A 27,188-nucleotide genomic window follows, 5' to 3' on the forward strand; every position below is an offset into this window, starting at 1 on the left:
CATACTCGTAAATCGAATTTCCTGCTCACATTAATACATACCTTAACAAATACGATCACATTTAGATTTAGTGTTTTAAACAACACACATCAAAAAAAGTTTTGCACCACCTCGGTTCCGAGAGTTCCGGAACCTGTACAGAAAACTGGAATAGAGATCAACATCAACATCATTTCCGCCCTTCTTATTGCTCATGAAAACCACACATTGCGTATTCTACCACCATACAGCGAGACCTTCAGAGGTGTTGGTCCAGATTGTTGTACACACCGGTACCTCTAATACCCAGGAGCACGCCCCTTGCATTGATGCATGCCTTTATTCGTCGTGGTATACTATCCTCAAATTCATCAAGGCACTGTTTGTCCAGATTGTCCCACTCCTCAACGGCGTTTCTGCGTAGAACCCTCAGAGTGGTTGGTGGGTGACGTAGTCCATAAACAGCCCTTTTCAATCTATCCCAGGCATGCTCGTTAGGGTTCATGTCTGGAGAACATGCTGGCCACTCTAGTCGAGCGATGTCGTTAACCTGAAGGAAGTCATTCACAATATGTGCACGATGGGGGCACGAATTGTTGTCAGTGAAGAATGCCTCTCCAGTATGCTGCCGATACGGTTGCAGTATCGGTCGGAGGATGGCTTTCACGTATCGCACAGTCGTTACGGCGCCTTCCATGACCGCCAGCGGCATACGTCGGCCTCTCATAATGCCACCCCAAAACAACCGTGAACCTCGACCTTGTTGCACTCGCCGGACAGTGTGTCTTAAGGCGTTCAGCCTGACCGGATCGCCTCCAAACACGTCTCCGACGATTGTCTGGTTGAAGGCATATGCGACACTCATTGGTGAAGAGGACGTGATGCCAATCCCGAACGGTCCATTCGGCATGTTGTTAGGCCCATCTGCACCACGCTGCATGGTGTCGTGGTTGCAAAGATGGCCCTCGCCATGGACGTCGGGAGTGAAGATGCGCATCATGCAGCCTATTGCGCACAGTTTGAGTCGTAACACGACGTCCTGTGGCTGCACGAAAAGGATTATTCAACATGATGGCGTTTCCGTCAGGGTTCCTCCTAGACATAATCCGTAGGTAGCGGTCATCCGCTGCAGTAGTAGCCCTTGGGCGGCCTGAGCGAGGCATGTCATCGACAGTTCCTGTCTCTCTGTATCTCCTCCACGTCCGAACAACATCGCTTTGGTTCACTCCGAGACGCCTGGGCACTTCCCTTATTGAGAGCCCTTCCTGTCACAAAGTAGCAATGCGGACGCGATCGAACCGCGGTACTGACCGTCTAGGCGTGGTTGAACTACACAGAAAACGAGCTGTGTACCTCCTTCCTGGTGGAACGATTGAAACTGATCGACTGTCGGACCCCTCCGTCTAATAGATGCTGCTCGTGCATGGTTGTTTATATCTTTGGGCGGGTTTAGTGACATCTCTGAACAGTCAAAGGGACTCTGTCTGTGATACAATATCCACAGTCAACGTCTATCTTCGGGAGTTCAGGGAACCGGAGTAATGCAAAACTTTTTTTGATGTGTATATATGTTATCAATTAAAAGAAAACTTCAAGTGATAACCGTTTTACCACTGAATTTCATTGTTATTTAGTTTCAACTAATCGTTTATGCCCATCCAGTCGAAATATTAGGTTATCTGTTGTTGCAAAGTTAATTTAACTCGAGTTCGGTTTGCTGTTTTTATCACCGACGGTCTCGAAACTTTATAGACAATGTTTTAAAGTATGTGAAAGAATCTCTGCACGGCCACCAGTCGATGTGAACTTCAGTTAATACAAAGAAGCACGACCTGTTCCTAGCAAGTTACTACACTCCTGGAAATGGAAAAAAGAACACATTGACACCGGTGTGTCAGACCCACCATACTTGCTCCGGACACTGCGAGAGGGCTGTACAAGCAATGATCACACGCACGGCACAGCGGACACACCAGAAACCGCGGTGTTGGCCGTCGAATGGCGCTAGCTGCGCAGCATTTGTGCACCGCCGCCGTCAGTGTCAGCCAGTTTGCCGTGGCATACGGAGCTCCATCGCAGTCTTTAACACTGGTAGCATGCCGCGACAGCGTGGACGTGAACCGTATGTGCAGTTGACGGACTTTGAGCGAGGGCGTATAGTGGGCATGCGGGAGGCCGGGTGGACGTACCGCCGAATTGCTCAACACGTGGGGCGTGAGGTCTCCACAGTACATCGATGTTGTCGCCAGTGGTCGGCGGAAGGTGCACGTGCCCGTCGACCTGGGACCGGACCGCAGCGACGCACGGATGCACGCCAAGACCGTAGGATCCTACGCAGTGCCGTAGGGGACCGCACCGCCACTTCCCAGCAAATTAGGGACACTGTTGCTCCTGGGGTATCGGCGAGGACCATTCGCAACCGTCTCCATGAAGCTGGGCTACGGTCCCGCACACCGTTAGGCCGTCTTCCGCTCACGCCCCAACATCGTGCAGCCTGCCTCCAGTGGTGTCGCGACAGGCGTGAATGGAGGGACGAATGGAGACGTGTCGTCTTCAGCGATGAGAGTCGCTTCTGCCTTGGTGCCAATGATGGTCGTATGCGTGTTTGGCGCCGTGCAGGTGAGCGCCACAATCAGGACTGCATACGACCGAGGCACACAGGGCCAACACCCGGCATCATGGTGTGGGGAGCGATCTCCTACACTGGCCGTACACCACTGGTGATCGTCGAGGGGACACTGAATAGTGCACGGTACATCCAAACGGTCATCGAACCCATCGTTCTACCATTCCTAGACCGGCAAGGGAACTTGCTGTTCTAACAGGACAATGCACGTCCGCATGTATCCCGTGCCACCCAACGTGCTCTAGAAGGTGTAAGTCAACTACCCTGGCCAGCAAGATCTCCGGATCTGTCCCCCATTGAGCATGTTTGGGACTGGATGAAGCGTCGTCTAACGCGGTCTGCACGTTCAGCACGAACGCTGGTCCAACTGAGGCGCCAGGTGGAAATGGCATGGCAAGCCGTTCCACAGGACTACATCCAGCATCTCTACGATCGTCTCCATGGAAGAATAGCAGCCTGCATTGCTGCGAAAGGTGGATATACACTGTACTAGTGCCGACATTGTGCATGCTCTGTTGCCTGTGTCTATGTGCCTGTGGTTCTGTCAGTGTGATCATGTGATGTATCTGACCCCAGGAATGTGTCAATAAAGTTTCCCCTTCCTGGGACAATGAATTCACGGTGTTCTTATTTCAATTTCCAGGAGTGTATATTTTAACTTTTGACACATATGATGTACTTGCAAAACGTAAACTTTCACCGACAAGTAATTATGAACAAAATACTCGCAACTGAGTTCGCATCTCCGTGTTGCATGGAATCACTTGGTGGACTCTCTGTTTCAATGCAGCGACGCGTATTGACTCAAAATCCACATTCTCATTTCGTGACGACAACGCTCAAACTTGCGCTAGCAGTGCGTCGGATCTAAAGTAACCGGCGGAAAAGAACGTACACAGCTTTGGCTAAGGATGAGTTTACAAACAGGTGATCAGATTTCCTATAGGAATGTGTGGTCTAAGACGAAAATAAGAATCAATGTATGAAAGGAAACGTCATGAAAGCTATAGAGTGTATTTATTCTTTTATTTATTTGTAGTTATTGATTGTAATCATTTGTATGGCTTATGATAAGCGTACGAGGTGCGACAATAAAGTAAAGAGACTGATGTGAAAAAAAAGTTGCTTATCGTTTTAGTCAAGTTTAGTGTTGTCTCCTTCAAAGTAGTTCCCTTCTGATTGCACACACTTTTTCCAACGCTTCTGCCATTGATGGTAACATTTCTGGAACTCATGTTTTGTAATATCCTCCAACACCGTCGTCAAAGCTTTTTGGACATCTTGTGTTGTTTGAAAATGGTGTCCCTTGACCGCCGTTTTAACTCTTGCAAACAGAAAAAAGTCGCACAGAGCGATATCTGGTGAATAATGTGGCTGTGGTAATACTGAAATTTGTTTTGAGGTTAAAAATTGCTGTACTGACCGAGCAGTATGGGATGGAGCCGTATCGTGTTGCAGAATCCAATTATCAGCAATGTTGGCATGGACACGAAGAACTCTTTTGCAATGTCCTTCTAAAATTTCTTTGCAGTAATATCGGTTAACTGTTTGTCCAGGAGGCACCCACTCTTTATGAACAATACCCTTGGAATCAAAGAAGCACACAAGCATGCATTTCACTTTTGACTTCGACATATGAGCTTCTTTTGGTCTAGGTGATCCCTTTGAGCACCATTGCGAACTTTGGCGTTTTGCCTCTGGATCGTACTGAAAAGACCAACTTTCATCACCAGTGATAACACGGCTGAACAATTCTGGATTGATTTCCGTTTGCTCCAAGATATCGGCTGCCACATTTTTCCGTGTTTCTCGCTGTTGTGGTGTGAGATTTTTGGGGACAATTTTTTCACAAACTTTTCTCATACGAAGATCTTCAATTATTATTAGACAAACCGTTTCTCGATTGATGTTCAGTTCTTCTACAATCATTTTCACGGATAATCTTAGATCAGATCATATGAGTTCACGCACCCTGTCCAAGTTGACATCCGTCCGTGAGGTTGATGGTCGTCCACTGCGGTCTTCATCTTCAACATTCGTTCTGCCTTCACTAAACATTTTAGGCCAACGAAAAACTTGAGCTCTTGACATAACCTCCTTTCCAAAAGCCTTCTGAAGCTTACCGTAAGTTTTCGTCGCGTTTTCACCCAATTTAACGCAAAAAGAAATGGGATACCGTTGCGCAATATTATGTGGTTCCATTTCCGTGACGAGAGACACAAACACGTGTTAACTTATTACAGCACAACTCACGACTGAGCAGTTGCATCGATGTGCCACTTGGACTAGAAGCAGCTTATAGACCAAGGTCAAAGATATTGTGCCTACCTAAGCCTGCAGGGTTGCCACATCTTGGAAAGAAATTCAGTTTCATTACTTTATTGTCGCACCTCGCATTACTTGTATTTTATTAATGCAGTTTACTGAGAGTTTTAACATATAGAGGTGTGAGAGTAGGGGAATTATGTTCATTTCAAGACAGTCTGTGTAGTTGCCCAATTAATCAAGATGTCGGCTCTCTCTGGGTGGTCTCCCTTACCTCCTCTTCATGGAAGGGGGAGGGGGTAGATATGGCAACATCACACTGAAAACATCACCACCCCAACTCCTCCCCCTCCCCAATTTCCACTCCCCTCCATCACTTACCTCCTCCCTAACCCCACTTCCCCTCCCCCTCCCCCTCCCCCTCCCCAACTTGTGAATTCGTGAGAAAAAGCTTGGTCTGTCCTGAGCTGCTAGAAAGGAAGATTGCAGGGTACTGTCTTTATTTATATATTTTATTTATTTTTGGGGGTGTTATCCTGCGGCTGGATTGTTCTACAGCCGTTTCCACACTTTTCCACCCCCCACCCCCATTTTCCACTGGACCTGCCCCAATTTTTTCCGATATTCCTTATGTACAATTGCCATGAAGTTTAAAGACTGATTACTCTAGTCCACATTACCTGCCACAAGAGATTTCTGAAAATTGTCCTACAACAACCACACCAACCACCCCACTTCCGATTGCCACTCGCTCCAAATATTGCCAACCGCGTGTGTGTAGATGTTCACCTGTCCTAGTCCACAATACCACTCGAAACTGGTGGGAAACCGTCCTACAGCCGCTGCCAGAAGTATTGCCTCCTACCGATCTGCCTGTATCTAGATGCAGGGGAATGTGAACACATACATACATGTTAAGAAGGGAAAAGGGACGCTGACAATCACTGAAGTGTGGGAAGAGTAACCCCCCTACTGATCTACAAGCATATAACTGATGAGCATCTTGTACACAGAAGTGTTGGAAGTGTAGGCTCCTAATGATCTACAAGTGTATAGCTTATGAGACACAGCTATATGGTAAGATGGCATAGGGCAGCAAACTGTCACTAAATGTAGGAAGAGGTTCCTCCTACCGATCTACATTTGTATAGCTGCTGAGGAATGTGTACATATACGTACATGTTAAGAAGGGCAGCAAACTATCACTGAAGTGTAGGGAGATCAATACACACTACCACAACTGACACAAAATGATTCACTGCTATAATTACACATCGATATTCTTGTGAAAAAACCACCACTCATAAACAACGGATCAGAATGCAACACTCATACTGGGAATTGAGAGCAATCATTGTAATAACACAACTACTGGAAAAGCTGACCTCAAATGATCTCGGCAGGAGAGAGTGGCGGCAGCTGCATGTGTGTTCACCTCGATCTGTAGATGCAGACTAAGAAGCTTAGAACCAGTCTTACCTCCCCTACTACCTCCTATCCTTCCTCCCACTCCTCCCCTCCACACCTGCCCCCCCACACCTCCCCCCCCACACCTATAGGTAGCGGAACTGTTTTACCAGGCCTGTTACAACCTGTTACTGATTGTACACAACGAGATCCATCCCCTGGCGTTGATATACTGTTTCTAGTCTGCAGATGAACAAAAGACTTCCTGTAAGCCGTTTAAAGTACTTCTCGAAAAGACTGGGCTAGTGGAACAATGACGCAATACCTGACTTTTCATCACGAATGAAGAACTGAATGGCGAACAGCAGTGTGGCTTCGAACGTTCTGGATGTTCCGACACTGTCTGAAAGTGGTCCTCGGCTATGTAAAATCAGTGTCAGGTTGGAAAAACGTTGAAATATTACGTCATGCGTAAATAAGTTACACACTGATCCTTATTCCAGTCATCAACTATGCGTCGTTCGGCCCACTCTGCCCCTACCAGGTGAAGAACAGTGCCCACAATCGATAGTCTCTGCCACTGAATGCAGTTACAACCTGTCATCACTCGTGTTTATTCTACTTCTTCCCGTAAACTGTCCGGAAGATGTCTCATAGAGGTTGCAGAATGCTCCACTATACCAAGTAATAGCTTTGTATGTGTGTGTGTGTGTGTGTGTCTTTTCATATACTAAGGAACGATGAGATTCCCGCTGCACAGACGGCTGAGAAATAGAAGGTAGAGGAATCTTACACAGGTCACTTGCTCCTTGTGATATAGCACACGGTGCGCCAGCCTTAAGGTTGTCATTCTCTCAGCCTAAAGAGTTGTCTTCCTTAACAGCTCAGCTGCTGTAATGTCAACTGATCTGTTAAAAAAAAGTGACTGAAAAAACACTAAACTCGTTTGCTGCATGAAGTATTACCATCATGCATTCTCCAAGTGTGATTCTTATGCTTGCTACAACGAATACTGTAGCAATAGACCTCACCCTACATAACGTTTTAAAACGAATACTGTGTCAATCCAAATAGTGGATATAGTACTCAAACCAATGAAATCGCCAATAAACTACGTGTAAACTCACTCTTCAGATGTGATTGTTATGCTTATTACGATGTACATTGTACTGACAGACCTTATCTCACATCGGGTAAAAGTGTGTAGTCTTACACGTTGAAAATGAATACTGTGACGGTATAGTACTGAAATCGATGAAGTCTCCAGCTGAATAAGTGCAAACTCACTCTTGTGGTATGAACTTATGCTTGCCACAATGAGTATTTAACCGAGAACATTGAATCTTGTGTTTATTATACTACAAAATAATCATTTAACACCGTCCAACGGCCCTTAAACATACGTTCAGCTAGCAAATTCCCCACACTAAGGTGAGTAGGAGACTTTGCCAATAATGTAATGCTCGCAGGATCAATATTGAGTGAACATTCTGGGGTAGCTGGACGCGTTATTGTTGTGAGTGGTACCAGTGTGGCTCAGCAGGAGATAGATGTAATCCACTAATGAGCAAGCAATCATAAAAAAACCACTACTAAACATCGACGACTATGTTACGCTTCGAGTACCTCCCGGCCTTGGTTCTATAAGAAGATGAAGCAACGGGTTGAAAATGATGCACTGATTCATGTCTTGCGTTGACAGTAATGTACTGGCTCAGGTATGCAGAAATTAAATGTACTTCTAGGAGATGCCGACTGCTGGAACAATAGCGAAATAATTGACTATTCGTCATGGATGGGGCAAAGACAACAAAAATGGCTAACAGCATGCTACAGTCCTCGGATACATCTCGCAGCAGGAAGAGACAGATGTAGGTGGTGCAGTCACCAGAGGGGTGGGCGCCGTGATCAGCGGTCTCCTTTGGTCGCTGCAGGTGGTCGCCATCCAACACGTCAGTGCCGACCCACCCCAGCTGCCACCGGACACGTCCAGCAGCCTCCCATAGCCCACACGCTCTCCTAGTCTCTGAGCACTCAAAAGTAGTGCCTGTGGCGCTAAGTATGACATATAATTCAGATGCATAAATATCACAAGAGAACAACAGCATTCACGCTATCTTTTCGCTTTTTGACAAGAAACAGTCTTTCTTACACCTGATAGCAAGCTACAGTTTGCTTCCCCTCGTTCTTCATTGTTTCATAACACACAACTGAGTATAACTATGAACTCAATCTACAAACTGTTGACGATAATGAGTAGCAATCTACTGAGGTCGGAGCACTATAACAATATATCTGATAGGTGTATCAACCTAACACACATCTCTTGTACTTGTCTACTGTTTAAAAAACGGACAACATATACTAAATGAATCAAAAACTTCCACTATTTTGGAGTGAAAACTACCAATCATCAAAGAATGTCATTGCTATTTCATCTGAGTAAAAGTGACAACTTTAATCTCCAAAAATATTCAGCCTACCAAAACATCTACATTATAAACTGTTGTGTGACAGAAATATTCAGTGGAACAGTTGCGTCTAACTTCAACTTACCTCTTATAAGGGATCAGCTGTTACAATAACACATGTACAATGATAATAAAACAATCTAGGTTCTATGAGAACAGATACAACTAATTTCTTTCAGTTTGGTGGACAAATTGGCATAGTTTCATTTTTGTCAATAAGAACTGCCTCTGTCTGTTATTTTCATCATCCTCTGGACGTGTTGTGAGAGCAGCACACCCTACATCATGCGATGTTCAGCTTTTTGTGAGGGCCAATGGTTCAAACTGTATTTATGTCAGCTTAGCACCTGACATAGAAAAGAGAATGTATGGTGGTGTGCAAAGTTGTAGGCTGACATTGCTTGGATGTGTTACAGCAGAAGAAAAAAAAAAAAAAAAGAAGGAAAGAAAAAAGAAACGATTGATAGTCTGTGGGATATAGTCTTCTTGCAGTACAGGCAACAAAACTTTACACTGGCTTGCGCAAGTAACTTCGATCATTGGCCATCTCCTCAAATTTACCATACATGTATATTTAAAGGGGCTATCACAAATGCTCGATATCAACACATGGACAATATTTGTATGTGGCTCATTGGAAGAGAGAGACACACTAAAAATCTTAGACGTTAGAGAGATTTTTATAGTGCATGGTTTTTCTCCATTTGATGAGGTTTTTTCCTTCAATATGCAAATAAATAGCATGAAAGATACTATTCTGTATTGATATTTCATGCACCTGAAATTCATGTAATACCCACGTGCACTACAATGTATTTACAAGACTTCCAGACACACTACTTTTGAACATGAGGAACGAACTCAGCTGCACAAATTTGTCAATCAGAGTAAAAGAAGTCAGTTGTATTTGTTTTCGCGGAACCATGACTGTTTTATTATGGTCACAAATTTGTTTTTTGTTAATTAATTTATTTTTTTGTAGCTGGTCGCTTATAAGGGGCAATTTGATGTTAGATACAACTGTTCCACTGGATATTTCCTCATACAACAGCTTGTAACATGGATGTTTCAGTAGACTGAATGTTTTCAGAGATTAAAGTCCTTAGTTTTATTCAGACAGATGTTTCGAAATAACAAGGAAAGTTCCGCAGTGATCGGTAGTTTTCATACCAAAATAGTGGAAGTTTCTGATTAATTCAGGATGTGTTATTGATTTTGTACACAGCACACAAATACAAGAGATGTCTGATAGGTTAATACATGTATCAGATATACTGTTATGGAGCTTAACCAAGGCAGTTTGCTCACCCATTATCACCAATAGTGAGAGCTTAGGACAAGCTGGGGAAGCAGAACCACTATCCACAGGAGGGTCCAGCTGCAGACTGATAACAGGATATCATTATCAACCCAATGCTGACCAAAACAGAGCACCTGCGGTGGATGGACCTCTTCTGAGTTTAACTCCCTTGGATGTTATGAAATAATGAGGAGGGAAGCAATGCGAATTGTAGCTTTATGTTGTGTGTAAAAAGGACTATTTTTTTCCAATAGACAAAAGATAGCGTGAATGCCGCTGTTCTGTTGTGATATTTAGGCTTCTGAAATATATGTAGTACTCACTTCCACAGACACTAATTTTGAGTGTTCAGCGACCACGAGAGCACAAAGTCTATGGGAGGGTGCTGGAAGTGCCTGTGGTAGTGGGGGAGGTTTGCACCGATATATTGAATATCGACCACCTGCAGCGACCTCAACAGCTATTGGTCACAGCGGCGCCCCTCTGGCGAGTGCAAAAAAATGGTTCAAATGGCTCTGAGCACTATGGGACTTAACATCTGAGGTCATCTGTCCCCTAGAACTTAGAACTACTTAAACCTAACTAACCTAAGGACATCACGCACATCCACGCCCGAGGCAGGATTCGAACCTGCGACCGTAGCGGTCGCGCGGTTCCAGACTGTAGCGCCTAGAACCGCTCGGCCACTCCGGCCGGCTGGAGAGTGCAGCCACTGGAGCTGCCTCTTGCTACCACGAGTCATAGTGGCGGGCCATAGCAAACTGTTGGCCTTTCTTCTTCCAGAGAGCAGTTTTTGCTCCATCTGTGATGAGTGGTAAAGTATTTTGCTATCGTTCCAGGGGTCGGCATTTCCTAGAAATACGTTTGATTTCTGTAGATCTGATACAGTATATCAATGTCGACCAAACACTGACCACAGCAGACCATTGCCAGCCGTTGGCTTTCTGTGTGTACGATCAGTGAGAGCTCAGGACAAGCTGGGGTAGCAGAACCTCTACCCACAGGAGGGTCCAGCTGCAGACTGGTAACAGGATATCATTGTCAACCCAATGCTGACCAAAACAGAGCACCTGCGGTGGATGGACCTCTTCTGTACGTTCAGTGACAGTTTGGAACAGGCCTCAGTAACCTGTATCTACCTCTATGAGGGGGAGGAGGGGGAGGAGGAGGGACGAAGGGAGGAGGGATGGGAGGTAAGAATGGTTCTAAGCTGCTTAGTCTTTATCCACACATCGAGGTGAAGACACATTCACTGCTCTGGTGAAAGTTTTTTTCGATATTTATGTGATGTATGACTGTGTTTTGTCTTCCTGTTGAACCAAAGCTAGGAGGCACCAGTAGCATAACATAGTCATTGCTATTGTGATTTTTTTTTAAATAGTTACTTGCTTGTTAGAGGATTACGTCTCTCTCCTCCCAAGACACACAGGTACCACTCACAAGAAAAACACGTCTACCCCTCTCAGAATGTTCATTCAATAGTGGTTATCATTTTGTTTTGGTCATATCAGCATTATCCTCTTTGTGAAATCTTCTACTCATCATAGTGGATGGAACTTGCTAGCTGAATGTATGTTAATGATTGTTGGATGGTTCTGCATACTTTGTAATATATTCAACGGAAGATTCAATGTTCTCAGTCCAATATTCATTGTAGCAAACGTAAGTTTACACCACAAGAGTGAGTTTACGCTTATTTAGATGGAGATTTCATGATATATAACCACTGTTGGAACAGCTGCCATCACAGTACTCGTTTTAAAAGCGTGGGACGGTGCACTTTAACGATGTAAGGTGAGGTCTGTAGTAAACAGGGGACTGATGACCATAGATGTTAAGTCCCATAGTGCTCAGAGCCATTTGAACCATTAGTAAACATAAAAATCACACCTGGAGTGTTAGTTTATACTTATTTTGGAGATGCCCATTGATTTAGTACTACATCCACAATTTGCATTGTCAGAGTAATCGTTTTAAAACCGTCAGACAATGAGCAATGACGTCCGTCAGCACAATATTCGGTGTAGCAATCATAAGAATTACATCTACGGAATACACGATGGTAATATTTCGTGCAGCAAATGATTGTTCATGTTTATTCAGTCAATTTTTCAATGAAAGACGTGACATCATGGCAGTTGAGCTGTCAAGAACGACAAACCTTTAGGCAGACATGCGATGTGTTACTTCATGGGGAGCAAGTGACCTGTGTAAATTCCCCCACCATCTATTCCTGTGCCGTCTGTACAGCAAGTATCTCGTCCTTCCATGTTATACGAGAACACACACTCAAAGGTGTTATTCGGTATAGTTGAGCGCCTGAAACCTCTACCAGACAGCCTTGAGACAGCTTAAATGAAGAAGTAGATAAATGTGAGTGATGATGCGTTATAAGCACTTGCATTGGCGGAGGCTAGAGACTGAAGACACTGCTCTCCACCTGTGGGGACAGAGTGGGCGGATCGGCGCACAGAATGATAATTAGTGTATGGATCTGAGAGTGTCCCATTCCCCACAGGACGTGTTATTTCAACGTTTTTCCGAGATAAGACTGATTTTACTTAGCTGAGGACCACTTTCAGACAAGGCCGGTTCGTCCAGAACGTTTGAAAGCATGCCTCTGTTTACCATTAAGTTTTTCATCCGTGACAAATAGTCAGGAATCTCGCAAATGTTCCAGTGGGGCAAGTATTTCCGAGAAATGTGTTTAAAGACTTGAAGGAAGTCTTTTGTCCATCTGTGACTGATTTCTACAGACCAGAAACAGTATAAACACGGCCAACAGACAGAGCTCTTTGTGCACCATCAACGTCATGTCAGAACTGGCCTGGAAAACTGGATCCACACCTATGGGGTGGGGGGAGAGGGTGGAAGGAGAGGAGGTAGGGAAGGTAGAAGGTAAGGCTGGTCCTAAGCTTCTTAGTCTGTATCCACACACCAAGTTGAACACACATGCAGCTGCTGCCACTATCTCGTGACGAGATCTTTTGGGGTTAGTTTTAGCGGTAGTTGTGTTATTACAGTGATTTTTCTCAATGCCCAACGCAGATGTTCCATTCTGATCCATTGTTCACGAGCGGTGGTTTTTTCACAATATCGATGTGTAATAAGGGCAATGATGCATTTTCTGTCAGCTGTGGTAGTGTGTATTGGCCTTCCTACGCTTCAGTGATAGTTTACTGCCCTGTTCCTTTTTACCATGTAGCTGTGTACAAGTTGCTCAGCAGATCGGTAGCAGGCTACTTTTCGTACATTTCACTGATATTTTGGTGTCCCATCCTTTCTTACTATATATCCGTGCTCGTGTACCTCAGCAGTTATATTATCTGTAGATCGGTACTGAGGAAACTCTTCCTATACTACAGTGAAGGTTCTCCGCTCTATCCATTCTTATTGTGTACAGCTTCCTCAGCAATTGTATACATGCATATCGGACAGAGATATTTCTTCTGGCAGCAGCTGTGGGGCAGTTTCCCACCAGTTTCGAATGGTATTGTAGACGAGGACACACAACGAGGTGAATAAAACACATACCCCAGAAAAGTGGGGTGGGGGTGGCTGTAGGACACTTTCCAGCACCCTCTGCTGGCGGTTTTGTGGACTAGAGCAATCAGTCTTTAAACTTCAAAAAAAAGTACACACGTGCGATCGAAAAAAGCGGGGGGCAGTTCCGGTGGAAAGTGTAGTTGGGATTTGGTGAAGTGTGAAAGCAGCTGTAGGACAATCCAGCAGCAGGATAACACCCTCAAAAATAAATAAGGTAAATATATATAGAGACAGTACCTTTTAATCTTCCTCTCCAGTAGCTCAGCACAGATTGCGTCTTTCTACTACCATTTCACAGGTTGGGGAGGGGAGGGGCAGTTGGGGTGGAGAGGGGAAGTGAAGTAGGGGACAGGAAGTGAGGGAGGGGGTAGAAGGGAGGGTGGAAATTTTCTCGAGATCGGTGATACATATAGGGCTCTTCTCAAGTCTAAAGAAAAATTAACTTTATTATAAGGTCTAATATGTACCAAACACAAGTTCATAGCGATCCGTACAACCATTAGCGAAATGACAGGGGCTTCATCATGAAGCTGTACCTCACGTAAAAACAAATTTTTCTTACTGAACAGTTTCTTTGATGTCGTGTGAGAAAATCTGCGGGGTAGCTGCCATGAGCGCGCCGTTCTGCTGGAGTAGTGCGTCGCCGAAAACTCACTAATTTGGCTGAACGAGGTCCGTCGCAGAAATCCTCCCGTCTGTGTATATGCTGAGAGGCCGGATCGTAGGTTCCGAGAACTGCGGCTATCGGTCTGAAGGTCGTATCTGCACTAAAGCACGGGCGGGGACCGCAGCGATTCAAGACACGGCCTCAAATATGTACGGCCCGTCACGGAAATCTGTTCGTGTATGGTCAGTTATAATTTGTCAGCGCAGTTCGGACTAGCCCTGTATTTAGTATGGTAACTGACTTTTTTACGGAGAGGAGCAGCAGACTGAGTTGCAAAGTATCCCGTGTGATACAAGTATAGCTATCACACCCAACAGACAAGAATTAACGGGTGACATTGTAAACGATGTTTCTCAGAAAATCATTAAGTGGTTCTCTGCAAATGGGCTCTCATTAAACTTTGACAAAACACAGTACATACAGTTCCACACAGTAAATGGAATGACACCATTAATAAATATAGACTTAGATCGGAAATCGGTAGCTAAGGTAGAATATTCAAAATTTCTAGGTGTATGCATTGATGAGGGGTTGAACTGGAAAAAACACACTGAGGATCTGCTAAAACGTTTGAGTTCAGCTACTTATGCTATTAGGGTCATTGAAAATTTTGGCGATATACATCTCAGTAAATTAGCTTACCACGCCTATTTTCGTTCTCTGCTTTCGTATGGCATCATATTCTGGGGTAACTCATCATTGAGTAAAAGAGTGTTCATTGCACAAAAGCGTGTAATCAGAATAATTGCTGGAGCTCATCCAAGATCATCCTGCAGACACTTATTTAAAGAGCTAGAGATCTTCACTGTAGCCTCACAATATATATATTCACTTATGAAATTTGTTATTAACAATCCGAACGAATTCAAAAGTAATAGCAGTGTACATGGCTACAACACTAGGAGAAAGGATGATCTTCACTAATCAAGGTTAAATCTAACTGTGGCTCAGAAGGGGTAAATTATGCTGCCACAAAAGTCTTTGGTCACTTACCTAATAGCATCAAAAGTGTGACAGATAGCCATATAGCATTTAAAAGGAAATTAAAATAATTTCTTAATGGCAACTCCTTCTACTCATTAGATGCAGTTTTGGATGTAGTAAGTGGGTAATCCCCCCCCCCTCCCCCCACACACACAAAAATTAATTAAATATATCAAGTGTCATGTAACATTTTGTGTAGTGTATTATCTTGTATAGACACCTGTTATTAACCTGACACGTTCCACATCATTACGAAGTGTCGTATTCATGATCTATGGAACGAGTACTAATCTAATCTAATCTGTGCGTGTGTCTGCAGGAGGAGGAGGGCTGCAGCGGCGCGGGCCGCGGCCGGCTGGACGGCGGGGGCGGCGGGGGCGGCGTGTGCGAGACGCTGGCGTGCCGGCACGCCGCCTCCAGCCTGCTCGCCGCGGTCGACTGGCGCGCGGACCCCTGCGCCGACTTCTACGGCTTCGCCTGCGGCGCCGCCTCCAACCGCGCCCCGCCGCCGCTCAGCTTCGCCGCCATCCAGCGCCGAGTCGACGCCCAGATCCAACGTGAGTGGCCGCATGCTCGCACTTTACACTTGAGGTGCTGATCTCGTAAGCAGCTGCCATTGCCTGTGAACTGGCTGAAATATCTGTTTTTGAAGGTTATAATTCGTGTGTACAAACGTGAAATAGAAAATTCGAAACATTTTTAGGTTTATTAGATTTTCTACTTATACAGTATATGTACCGGGTGATCAAAAAGTCAGTATAAATTTCAAAACTGAATAAATCACGGAATAATATAGATAGAGAGGTACAAACTGACACACATGCTTGGAATGACATGGGGTTTTATTAGAAAAGAAAAAGAAAAAAAATACAAAAGTTCAAAAAATGTCCGACAGATGGCGCTTCATCTGATCAGAATAGCAATAATTAGCAAACAAAGTAAGACAAAGCAAAGATGACGTTCTTTACAGGAAATGCTCTATATGCCCACCATCATTCCTCAACAATAGCTGTAGTCGAGGAATAATGTTGTTAACAGCACTGTAAAGCATGTCCGGAGTTATGGTGAGGCATTGGCGTCGGATGTTGTGTTTCAGCATCCCTAGAGATGTCAGTCGATCACGGTGTACTTGCGACTTCAGGTAACCCCAAAGCCACTAATCGCACGGACTGAGGTCTGGGGTCCTGGGAGGCCAAGCATGACGAAAGTGGCGGCTGAGCACACGATCATCACCAAAGGACGCGTGCAAGAGATCTTTCACGCGTCTAGCAATATGGGATGGAGCGCCATCCTGCATAAACATCGTACATTCCAGCAGGTGTTTATCAGCCAGGCTAGGGATGATGCGGTTCTGTAACATATCGGCGTACCTCTCACCCGTCACGGTAACAGTTACAAAACTAGAATCTCGCATGTCCTCGAAGAAAAAAAGCCCCGATAACGGTAGATGTTGTAAATCCAACCCATACCGTGACTTTCTCGTCGTGCAAACGAGTTTCCACGACAGTTCTAGGATTTTCGGTATCTCAAATTCTGCAGTTGTGGGCGTTGAGAGACCCTCGGAGCGTGAAATGAGCTTCGTCGGATCACAACACGTTACTCAACCAATCGTCATCTTCCGCCATCTTTTGAAACGCCCACACCGCAAATGCCCTCCGCTTCACTAAATCGCCAGGTAACAGTTCATGATGCCGATTGATTTTGTACGGATAGCATCGGAGGGTACGCCTAAGTGCCAACCAAACAGTAGTGTATGGAATGCCGGCGCGACGGGCGACTGCACGAGCGCTGACTTCCCCGTGCATAGATGAACCCGCTACAGTCTCCATTTCTTCCTGAACTGTCTCAGCAGCGTTACGCCTTGTGCTCGGTCGGCCACTACGAGGTCTATTGTCTAAACAACCCGTGGCTTCGAACTTCGAAATCATTCTCGCCACAGCTGCATTTGTCAACGGACCTTTACCCGTTCGAATCCCCTTCCTATGGCGATAGGATCGTAACGCTGAACTAGCACATTCCCCATTCTGATAATACAGCTTCACTAAAAGCGCCATTTCAGGTAACGTCAACATGCTGCGACTGCTGGCGCTTCTGATTCTCTCTCTCATTACAGCTCCTTTTATACACGATTGTCATTCGCAGTCACTGACGTTTTGTTGTCCACCGCCATCTGTCGGACATTTTGTGAACATTGTATTTTTTTTATTCTAATAAAACCCCATGTCGTTCCAAGCATTTGTGTCAATTTTTACCTCTCTATCTACATTATTCCGTGGTTTATTACGTTTTCAAATTTAAACTGACTTTCTGATCACCCAGTATGTGAAGTTTGTTTCCAGCAGGTACTAAACCCAAAAACTTCAAGAAATGACATAGCTGGCAGCCCCTACCCGATAGCTTGGTGTCTCTTCACAAGTAAATATTTTCTTGCAAAAAGTAGCGAATCTCTTATACAGAGATCGTCTGATCCAGCAATTTTCGCCAAAACATAGCAAATCACTTTGATGTTTGCAGTTAGAAGTACCAATTCTCGCGCACTGATTTGACTGCCTATTGTGACGTCAAATTGCAGTGTAACAGTGAACACTGGACACCGAACGAGGTGGTGCAGTAGTTAGCGCACTGGGCTCGCATACAGGAGGACGACGGTTTAAACCAGGGTCCGACCATTCTGATTTAGATTTTCCGTGGGTTCCCTAAATCGCTTCAGGCAAATGCCCGGGTGGTTCCCTTGAAAGGGCACGGCCGAATTCCTTCCCCACCCTCCCCTAATCTGATGGGACCGATGACCTCGGTGTTTGGTACCCTCGCCCCAAACCAACCAACCAACAAGTGAAGTTTGAATTGATGCAGAATCAGTCTTTACCAAAGACGCAAATTAATAGAGCGTATTATTCAGGCAAATTATGGTATCATGTGTTGGGAATAATTATTCATGAACAAAATTGGTTCACCAAACAATAAACATTTTTGTAGGTGGCTTGAGAGTGAAGATTGTAGGGATCCAAAGAAAGTTAGTTCATGTCTGTGGTATGTTGGTTTTTCAAGTCTGTCTTAAAACCATACTGCGATTGTTTTGTGACAGTTGTGCATCTGAAAACAAAAATAATTGTATTTTATTTCCCTTGTATGTGCTTGCGTTTTTTCAGATTTAATGATTCGTTCTGTCCATGCCTTCAATTTGTCTTCTGGTACTGTAGAAAAAATTCCGAAAACTTGAAACTGTAACGCTCCCAGAGGAATATGACAGTGTATTTGAGACATAGTGAGTACTTCTCTCCCTGAATCAAGTTTCTATCTGGACCAATTTGCAAGAACTCAGTCAAATATGTTCCAAAGTCAAAAACTTTCAAAATTAGTCTAAACCTCTCATTATTCATCATACATCATCACTGGTTGGTCTGCATCCTGCAAATGCAATGATACCTGTGTGCAAACACAAAATGACCAGAAGTGTGGTAACGTATGATAGTATTTTGCCTCAAGTAAAAGTTTTACCAAACAGTCGTCGTGTACAGCAGACAAAGAAATATGATTGCTATTCCCACTTTCTGCATTGGACTTTGAATGGAACCAATACCTTTCTACAAAACTGTGGTACAGGATAACGATGTGCGAGTAGCTACTGAGAATGGAGACTAAAACATAGATGTTCTTTATGATGAATGTCTTAAACCAAATCTCAGTAATTCTATAAAAAATTAGTTTCTATATATGTAATAGTATCTCTCAAAAACTAAAAAATAATAATTATATACGAACTGAACTAAATCCCGTTCTAGAACGTCCAGACGAAAATTAATATATGGCAAGTTATGCTATAACTTAGACAAAGACAAGTTATTTTCTAAATTTTTGATTGCTAAACGTGTTCTCTGAAGTCATTTACAATAAATGAAACAAAATATATCAGTATTGAGGGTTATTTGTGCTACCGACGCGAAATTTAACCGACAGGAAGAAGATGCTATGATATGCAAATGATTAGCTTTTCAGAGCATTCACACAAGGTTGGCGCCGGTGGCGACATCTACAACGTGCTGACATGAGGAAAGTTTCCAACCGATTTCTCATACACAAACAGCAGTTGACCGGCGTTGCCTGGTGAAACGTTGTTGTGATGCCTCATGTAAGGAGGAGAAATGCGTACCATCACGTTTCCGACTTTGATAAAGGTCGGATTGTAGCCTATTGCGATTGCGGTTTATCGTATCGCGACATTGCTGCTCGCGTTGGTCGAGATCCAATGACTCTTAGCAGAATATGGAATCGGTGGGTTCAGGAGGGTGATAAGGAACGCCGTGCTCGATCCCAACGGCCTCGTATCACTAGCAGTCGAGATGACAGGCATCTTATCAGCACTTTCAGCCACGTCTCAATCCCTGAGTCAACAGATGGGGACGTTTGCAAGACAACAACCATATGCACGAACAGTTCGACGACGTTTGCTGCAGCTTGGACTATCAGCTCGGAGACCATGGCTGCAGTTACCCTTGACGCAGCATCACAGTCAGGAGCGCCTGTGATGGTGTACTCAACGACGAACCTGGGTGCACGAATGGCAAAACGTCATTTTTTTGGATGAATCCAGGTGCTGTTTACAGCATCATGATGGTCGCATCCGTGTTTGGCGACATCGCGGTGAACGCACATTGGAAGCGTGTATTCGTCATCGCCATACTGGCATATCACCCGGCATGATGGTATGGGGTGCCATTGGTTATATGTCTCGGTCACCTCTTGTTCGCATTGACGGCACTTTGAACAGTGGACGTTACATTTCAAATGTGTTTGACCCGTGGCTCTACCCTTCATTCGATCCCTGCGAAACCCTACATTTCAACAGGGTAATTCACGACCGCACGTGGGAAGTCCTGTACGGGCCTTTCTGGATACAGAAAATGTTCGACTGCTGCCCTGGCCAGCACATTCTCCAGATCTCTCACCAAATGAAAACGTCTGGTGAATGGTGGCCGAGCAACTGGCTCGTCACAATACGCCAGTCACTACTCTTGCTGAACTGTGGTATCGTGTTGAAGCTGCATGGGCAGCTGTACCTGTACACGCCATCCAAGCTCTGTTTGACTCAATGTTCAGGCGTATCAAGGCCGTTATTGCGGCCAGAGTTGTTAGTTCTGGGTACTGATTTCTCAGGATCAATGCACCCAAATTGCGTGAAAATGTAATCACATGTCAGTTCTAGTATAATATATTTGTCCAATGAATACCCGTTTATCATCTGTATTTCTTCTTGGTGTAGCAATTTTAATGGCCAGTAGTGTATAATTTGTATACTTTAAAAACAATTTTTATGACAACATGTACCAAATCGAAAATTAAATTCCTACCAACTGTACGATAATAATGAGTAATACCATAAATTTTTCTAAACGATGTATGAGTGAGGCCCACACAAACTAAATTTCAACTATTGTTTGGTTACGAGAACTATTGTGGTTATAGGGAATTTTTCTGCTTCACTCAAATCTTTGTCCTTTTGGATATGATACCTTTTGGAAACAAGCTTCGTATTTGAGGTCTGACCAAAAAGTAAGGGGAATTTTTGTTTCTCTCAAAGAATCTTTATTTATTCGTCAACAACAACGTTATCCTCCTCGAAGTAAACTTCCTCAGATATGACACATTTGTGACAGTGCTCTTTCCAATCTTGGAAGCACTTCTGGAACTCACTTTTCGTTATGGTGTTCAGCTCCTTCAGCGATTCTGCTTTTATCTCATCAGTGGTAGCGGAACGGCGTCCTTTCGTTTCTCTTCAGCCTCCGTAATAGAAAGAAATCGTAGGGAGCCATGTCCAATAAATAAGGTGGCTGAGGTAAAGTAACGGTTTTGTTTTTTTGCCAAAAAATCAGGAACAAGCATTGTGGGGTGAGTGGGAGCATTATCGTGGTGCACTTCCCAAGAGTGGTTTTGCCACAATTCCGTTCATTTTCTTGAGATTGCTCCACACAAACTGCGCATAACCTCCAGCTAGTATTCCTTACTATCCGTACGATCAGAAGTCAGGAACTCATGATGCACCATCCCACTGTAATTTAAAAAAAAAACAGTGATAAGAATCCTAACATATGATGGAACTTGCCGAATTTTTTTCGATTTTCGCTCTTCAGGCAGTTTCCATTGAGACATTTGGGTCTTGGATTCGATGTAATACCCAAATACTCATGTTTCTTTATGTGTTATAATCTTCTTTAGAAATTCTGGATCGTTGTCGTCTTCATTCATCAATTTCTGAGTAATCTCTGCACGACATCATTTTTGGTCGACATTAAACAGATTCGGAAAAAGCTTTGCTTCTACACGTTTAATGCCCGAAACATTCGAAAAAATTTCTTGGCATGAGCCAAAAGATACGCCGACATCACCAGCAACCTATCTGATGGTGAATCAGCGAGTTTCCAAAATAATGTTCTTCCACATTGTCATCAGTAACTAAAGTCTTAGGGCGTCCGGGGGCGTCGTCTCCTTCACAGTCTTCTCGATCCTCTTTGAAACGTTTACACCACTCGTGAACTGTTTTCTTATTCATAGTGGATTTGCCATAAGCCACAGTCAACATTTCGAATGCAACGCTCCACTTTATTCCATATTTTAAGCAAAATTTAATGCAAATTCTTTGATCTATCTTCTTCGAAAGTAAAAGTTCACCAAGCACTTCAAAACAAGTACAATCTTTTCGAATGTCAACAATAAAATAAAAATTCAAGCTACCGATTGATCTGGGGGCATACATACCGGTACAAAGTGATTCAAAAATAAAGAACGAATTTTATTTGTTTATTATAGACAAACTCGAAAGATAGAAACACAATATGTGTGTCACTGCATAGAAGAAGCTTCGAAGTTTTATGTTCGCAAAGAGACATTACCGTAAATTCGACATGAGCACCATTTGTTGCTCGAGAAACATCGAAACGGTAGTTCTATTCATTCCACACATAAATGAACAGGTCGCTGTTTATCGAATCAACAGCTTCAACAGTTGGATATTTCTGAGCTCTCTAAGAATAACTAAAAAATGGTTCAAATGGCTCTGAGCACTATGGGACTCAACTGCTGTGGTCATCAGTCCCCTAGAACTTAGAACTACTTAAACCTAACTAACCTAAGGACATCACACACACCCATGCCCGAGGCAGGATTCGAACCTGCGACCGTAGCAGCAGCGCGGCTCCGGACTGGAGCGCCTAGAACCGCACGGCCACCACGGCCGGCCACGGCCACTCTGGCCCGCTAAGAATAGCTGCCATAGGCGGGACAAATACTCTGTTGCTTATGTACCCCAGCATAAAAAATCACCTGGTAACAACTCGTATTTTGGTGTTCCTAGTGTGAAAGTTTGAGTATGCAGGTGAAACTTCAGTTTATACGTTAACCATCACAGAAAAACATGAGAAGGATGTCTTGTATTCAGATATATTAGCAAACACGTGGTCATTCTGTTTATGTCTCTTTTACAAGCAATTTACATCTGAAGAAACGTACAAAACACAAGGTGAAAGCAAAATTCTGTATTCACACTGGAGTGCAGTGTGATGCAAATAGTAACATGGAGAGCTACACAGCCCAACACGGCATTCAGTGGACTCTTATACTCACATTCATTTCCTGATGTACCTGAAGGAGAATCCTTCACGACAAAACAATCCGTGAAAATTGATAAAAGAATGCAGTAACTCATCTTCAAAGAAAGTATAGAAGTACTACAATTTTCAGATGACGTGTAATATGAATCGTCAACAAACACTCGTCTTCATCATCTGTAGAGTCGTCAAGGTCTTTATAAATCATTTTCTCCAAACGTTTCTCCACCTTACTACATATTTTGAAAAAAATAAATCAAAAGAAAAACTCACAAATCCCACGAAACAGAGAACCCTAACGCCACCTAATGCTTACGAAGCATGAGGCAATAACAAAGGTTTCAAGAACGATGAATTGTTCAAGTGACACTGCTACTGTCATCTACAAAGTGTGCATACGTCACAGATGATTTTGGAAGCGATAAAAATTCGTTCTTAACTGCGGACAATCGTCGTAACTGGCGTGACGTAATATTACATCCGCTGCACATTCTCATTTCCCGCAAGTGGCGTGATATTACGTCAGATGCACGCTATTTCAGCTGGAACTGAGGTCGGGGTTGGTTAATGTGGACACGCTACTGCATAGACAACCAAAATCACTGATAGCCAAAGAACTTGTGTTTTTATCGGAAACTACTGTTGAACGCATTAAGAATATGCTACACGTCACATTTCAAGGAAGTGTGTATTACTAACGCGGTCTTACCCGTTAATTGCTAATTAGTTTGCAACTGGAGAAAGAAGAGAGGAAAATACTGAGGAAATACTGGGCGCTAAAACATGTGGTGAGAAATGTGTGCGAAAATCTAGAGATAGGCGTAGCAAAGGAGGAGGAAAATATCAAAATAAATCTAACTGAAAGTGGAATTATCATGGGTCAAGTGATCAGGATGAAAATGGATAGTAAGAAAAAAGTATCGGGAACAACGGAGAGGGTAAGAGTTAAGGTGGGAATCAAGTGGGTTTTCGAACAGGGAAGGACTGGTTGTAGTTGAGTATCAAGGACAAAGGGAAGGAGAATGTAAGCGCACACCAACCAATACATCAGACCAGACAAGGGAAGAAGATGGCAAAGAGCACGGAAGAAGAGCATGAGAGATCAAGAGAAAGGATGAGGTCCTGAGAGGAGAAGAATAATTCTGTGAAGCTGCTGCCCGTAGTCATACAGAGGCTCCAACTTAAGAAGAAGACAGTTTATTTCGTATCACTTATTTCAGTTCACTTTCGGGACGTAATCATTTTTTACTGTTTCTGTTTTTCATTCACTTTTTTCCTCGTGAACGTTCTCATTTTCCGGAGAGTCAAAACAGTGCTATAGTCAAACGAATTTTGTTCTGCGTCGATAAAAAATCAACGCCTCAGTGTGTCGTTGTGCGAGATAAAAGATTTCTCGATCGCCTCGTGTTCTCTCTCTTCTTCTAGTTAACTACAGAAACACCGTCTCATAGGGATACTTGTCGTCATGTACGTCATTGTGGCCAGAAATCTGTTACGAAAGATCTGCCAGACCAATAGCGGTATCACAATCTGCACAGCTGTAACTACAGTGGAGGGTGTTGCAATTTTCTTCCACAGACGAGCTGCTGTTGTTGTTTTAACACAAGCAAAGAATTTTGAAAGGAACCGTACGATTTTCTTTTACAGTCAGTTTTAAATGATATAGAAATTATGACGTATACTCCCTAGAGAGTAACATAGACATATAGACAGGATAAAACGTATTGTAAATAAAAATATTCCTTCTGTTTATAACATAAACGCATGGGATAGCATGCGTTACCAATTTGCCACGAAGCACATTGCATGAAAACGGGACTCATACCTGAGATTCTATTAGTGATGGACAAGTTGAGTTAAGTGTTTTGGATAACGCTTGGGCTAGGGACCATTTGTATACCCTACGGAAGAATCATCTTACTGTAAGTATAGTAAAGTACACAAATTTTCAAAGACGTTGAGGAAGGTAGAATGAGGCAGCTGGCACTCCACTTTCCAGCCAGAGTCTTTTAAACAGTAGCATATTCGCCTTTTTTGTGCTGCGATAGGAGCATCTTTCCGCTGGTAACATAATACCTCAGGCTTTGTTACTTTTTTATTTTCAGCACTCGCCAAACTATGCGTGGATAATACGCAGTCTCTTAATCGGGAGTTTGCTGTATTAGTAAAATTTGTGCCAACCACATACTAACGGAAATGGAAAGGCAACATAAACAAGCGATACGAGATGGTTGCGCCTGCCGATGGAAGAAGATGCGCAGGAAAAAACGATTAAGTGGATTTATCGGCGCCAGCAGTATATGGACAGAGTGCAGCATAAGTTAGAGACTGCTTAGTCGGACGGTTTTATTTTTTTCCGTTTTTAAGATTATTACGTATTTTATGTGAAGATAAGAATCTGCTCTCCAAACGCGTCGTCTGACTTGTGATCCTATCACGAAATTTGTGTGGATGACCCAAAGTTTAATATTTTACAAACTGCTCTCTTTCTCTATACACTATTATTGAATGTGTTAATATTTTTCTTGATGTATACATTAATCACATGTTATACGTAGAATAGTATGGGTATTGCCCTGTTAAAGTATTCAGTTGTGTAGACTGTGCTCAAATATAATGCAGTATCAAAAGCTATGTAGGGGGGATTATACGTCTGTTAATACCTTGATGTAACAAAATGGTTCAAATGGCTCTGACAAGGGAACCTCCCCATCACACCCCCCTCAGATTTAGTTATAAATTGACGTAGTGGATAGGCCTTGAAAAACTGAACACAGATCAATCGAGAAAACAGGAAGAAGTTGTGTGAAACTATGAAAAAATAAGCAAAATATACAAATGAGTAGTCCATGTGAAAGATAGGCAACATCAAGGACAATGTGAGCTTGCGAGCGCCGTGGTCCCGTGGTTAGAGTGAGCAGCTGCGGAACGAGAGGTCCTTGGTTCGAGTCCTCCCTCGAGTGAAAATTTTACTTTCTTTATTTTCGCAAAGTTACGATCTGTCCATTCATTGACGTCTCTGTTCACTGTAATAAGTTTAGTGTCTGTGTTTTGCGACCGCACCGCAAAACCGTGCGATTAGTAGACGAAAGGACGTGCCTCTCCAATAGGAACCGAAAACATTCGATCGCAAGGTCATAGGTCAACCGATTCCTCCACAGAAAAAAAAAGTCTGATATATTGTATACGACACTGGTGACGGCATGTGCGTCACATGACAGGAATATGTTGTCGACCCACCTAACTTGCACAATTGGCGGATGGGTAAAAAGATTCTTCTACCTTGCCCGATTTAGGTTTTCTTCTGGATGTGATGATCACTCCCAAAAAAGTGATGAAAACATAAGAGTTTGTCACATAAACTGCAACAAATGAATTCAACAGTTTTACAGTCACACAGTTTCCCCTGTGTTCTGTCAAAACATATGTTTTTTACGTTTTCAAATGTTTCCGTGTGTAGACCGTCAAATCCTGCATATGTCCAAGCAAATCTAAACATGTCCTGGAATTTTGGAGAGCGAAGTTGATTATGTGTGAGTGCCTGAACTTTAATAATTGTCTGAAAATAAAAAATTGAACTTTTCACTCGAGAGAATATTTGAACCAAAGACCTCTCGTTCCGCAGTTGCTCACGCTAACCACGGGACCATGGCGCTCGCAAGCTGACACTCTCCTAGATGTTGCCAACCTTCCGCATGGCCTACTCAGTTTGTATATTTTGCTTATTTTTTTCATAGTTCCACACAACTTCTTCCTGTTTTCTCGATTGATCTGTGTTCAGTTTTTCAAGGCCTATCCCTGTGCCAACTTATAACTAAATCTGAGGGGGGGGTGCGATGGGGAGGTTCCCTTGTGAGCACTATGGGACTTAACATCTATGGTCATCAGTCCGCTAGAACTTAGAACTACTTAAACCTAACGACAACACACAACACGCAGTCATCACGAGGCAGAGAAAATCCCTGACCCCGCCGGGAATCGAACCCAGGAACCCGGGCGTGGGAAGCGAGAACGCTACCGCACGACCACGAGCTGCGGACCCTTGATGTAACACAAGTTTATAACCTCACTGAACAAAACATTAGACACTCCTGTAAAAGAACACACTGATCGCTGTGGAACCCTTTAGTTGATGTAGAACTGGTACCAGGCAATAATGTGGAAATCCACCTATGACGTAAGTCATGACAGTGAAGTGGTGCCATTTGGTGGCGTGGAATTGGCACAGTAAGATAGGTCGACGCGGAGACTCGGCGTGGAGACATGATAGCATGGCAGAGAGGAGCTGTCGTGTATAGACCTGCAAATGACTACACTGCGTATGAAGTCGTCTAATTTGCAT

The 27,188-nt window shown here is 43.7% G+C and overlaps 1 protein-coding gene across 1 annotated transcript in view; it reads left to right on the top strand.

Moving 5' to 3' along the window:
- The window catches only part of LOC126260572 (endothelin-converting enzyme-like 1), a 398,875-nt gene that overhangs the window by 27,069 nt on the left and 344,618 nt on the right, over nucleotides 1-27,188 (top strand). The window contains exon 2 of the mRNA XM_049957907.1: nucleotides 15,666-15,802. Coding sequence (XP_049813864.1) covers nucleotides 15,666-15,802 — 137 coding nt within the window. The remainder of the gene's footprint in view (nucleotides 1-15,665; nucleotides 15,803-27,188) is intronic.

The sequence above is a fragment of the Schistocerca nitens genome, chromosome 5 (assembly GCF_023898315.1).
Source record: "Schistocerca nitens isolate TAMUIC-IGC-003100 chromosome 5, iqSchNite1.1, whole genome shotgun sequence".
Classification (NCBI taxonomy): domain Eukaryota; kingdom Metazoa; phylum Arthropoda; class Insecta; order Orthoptera; family Acrididae; genus Schistocerca; species Schistocerca nitens.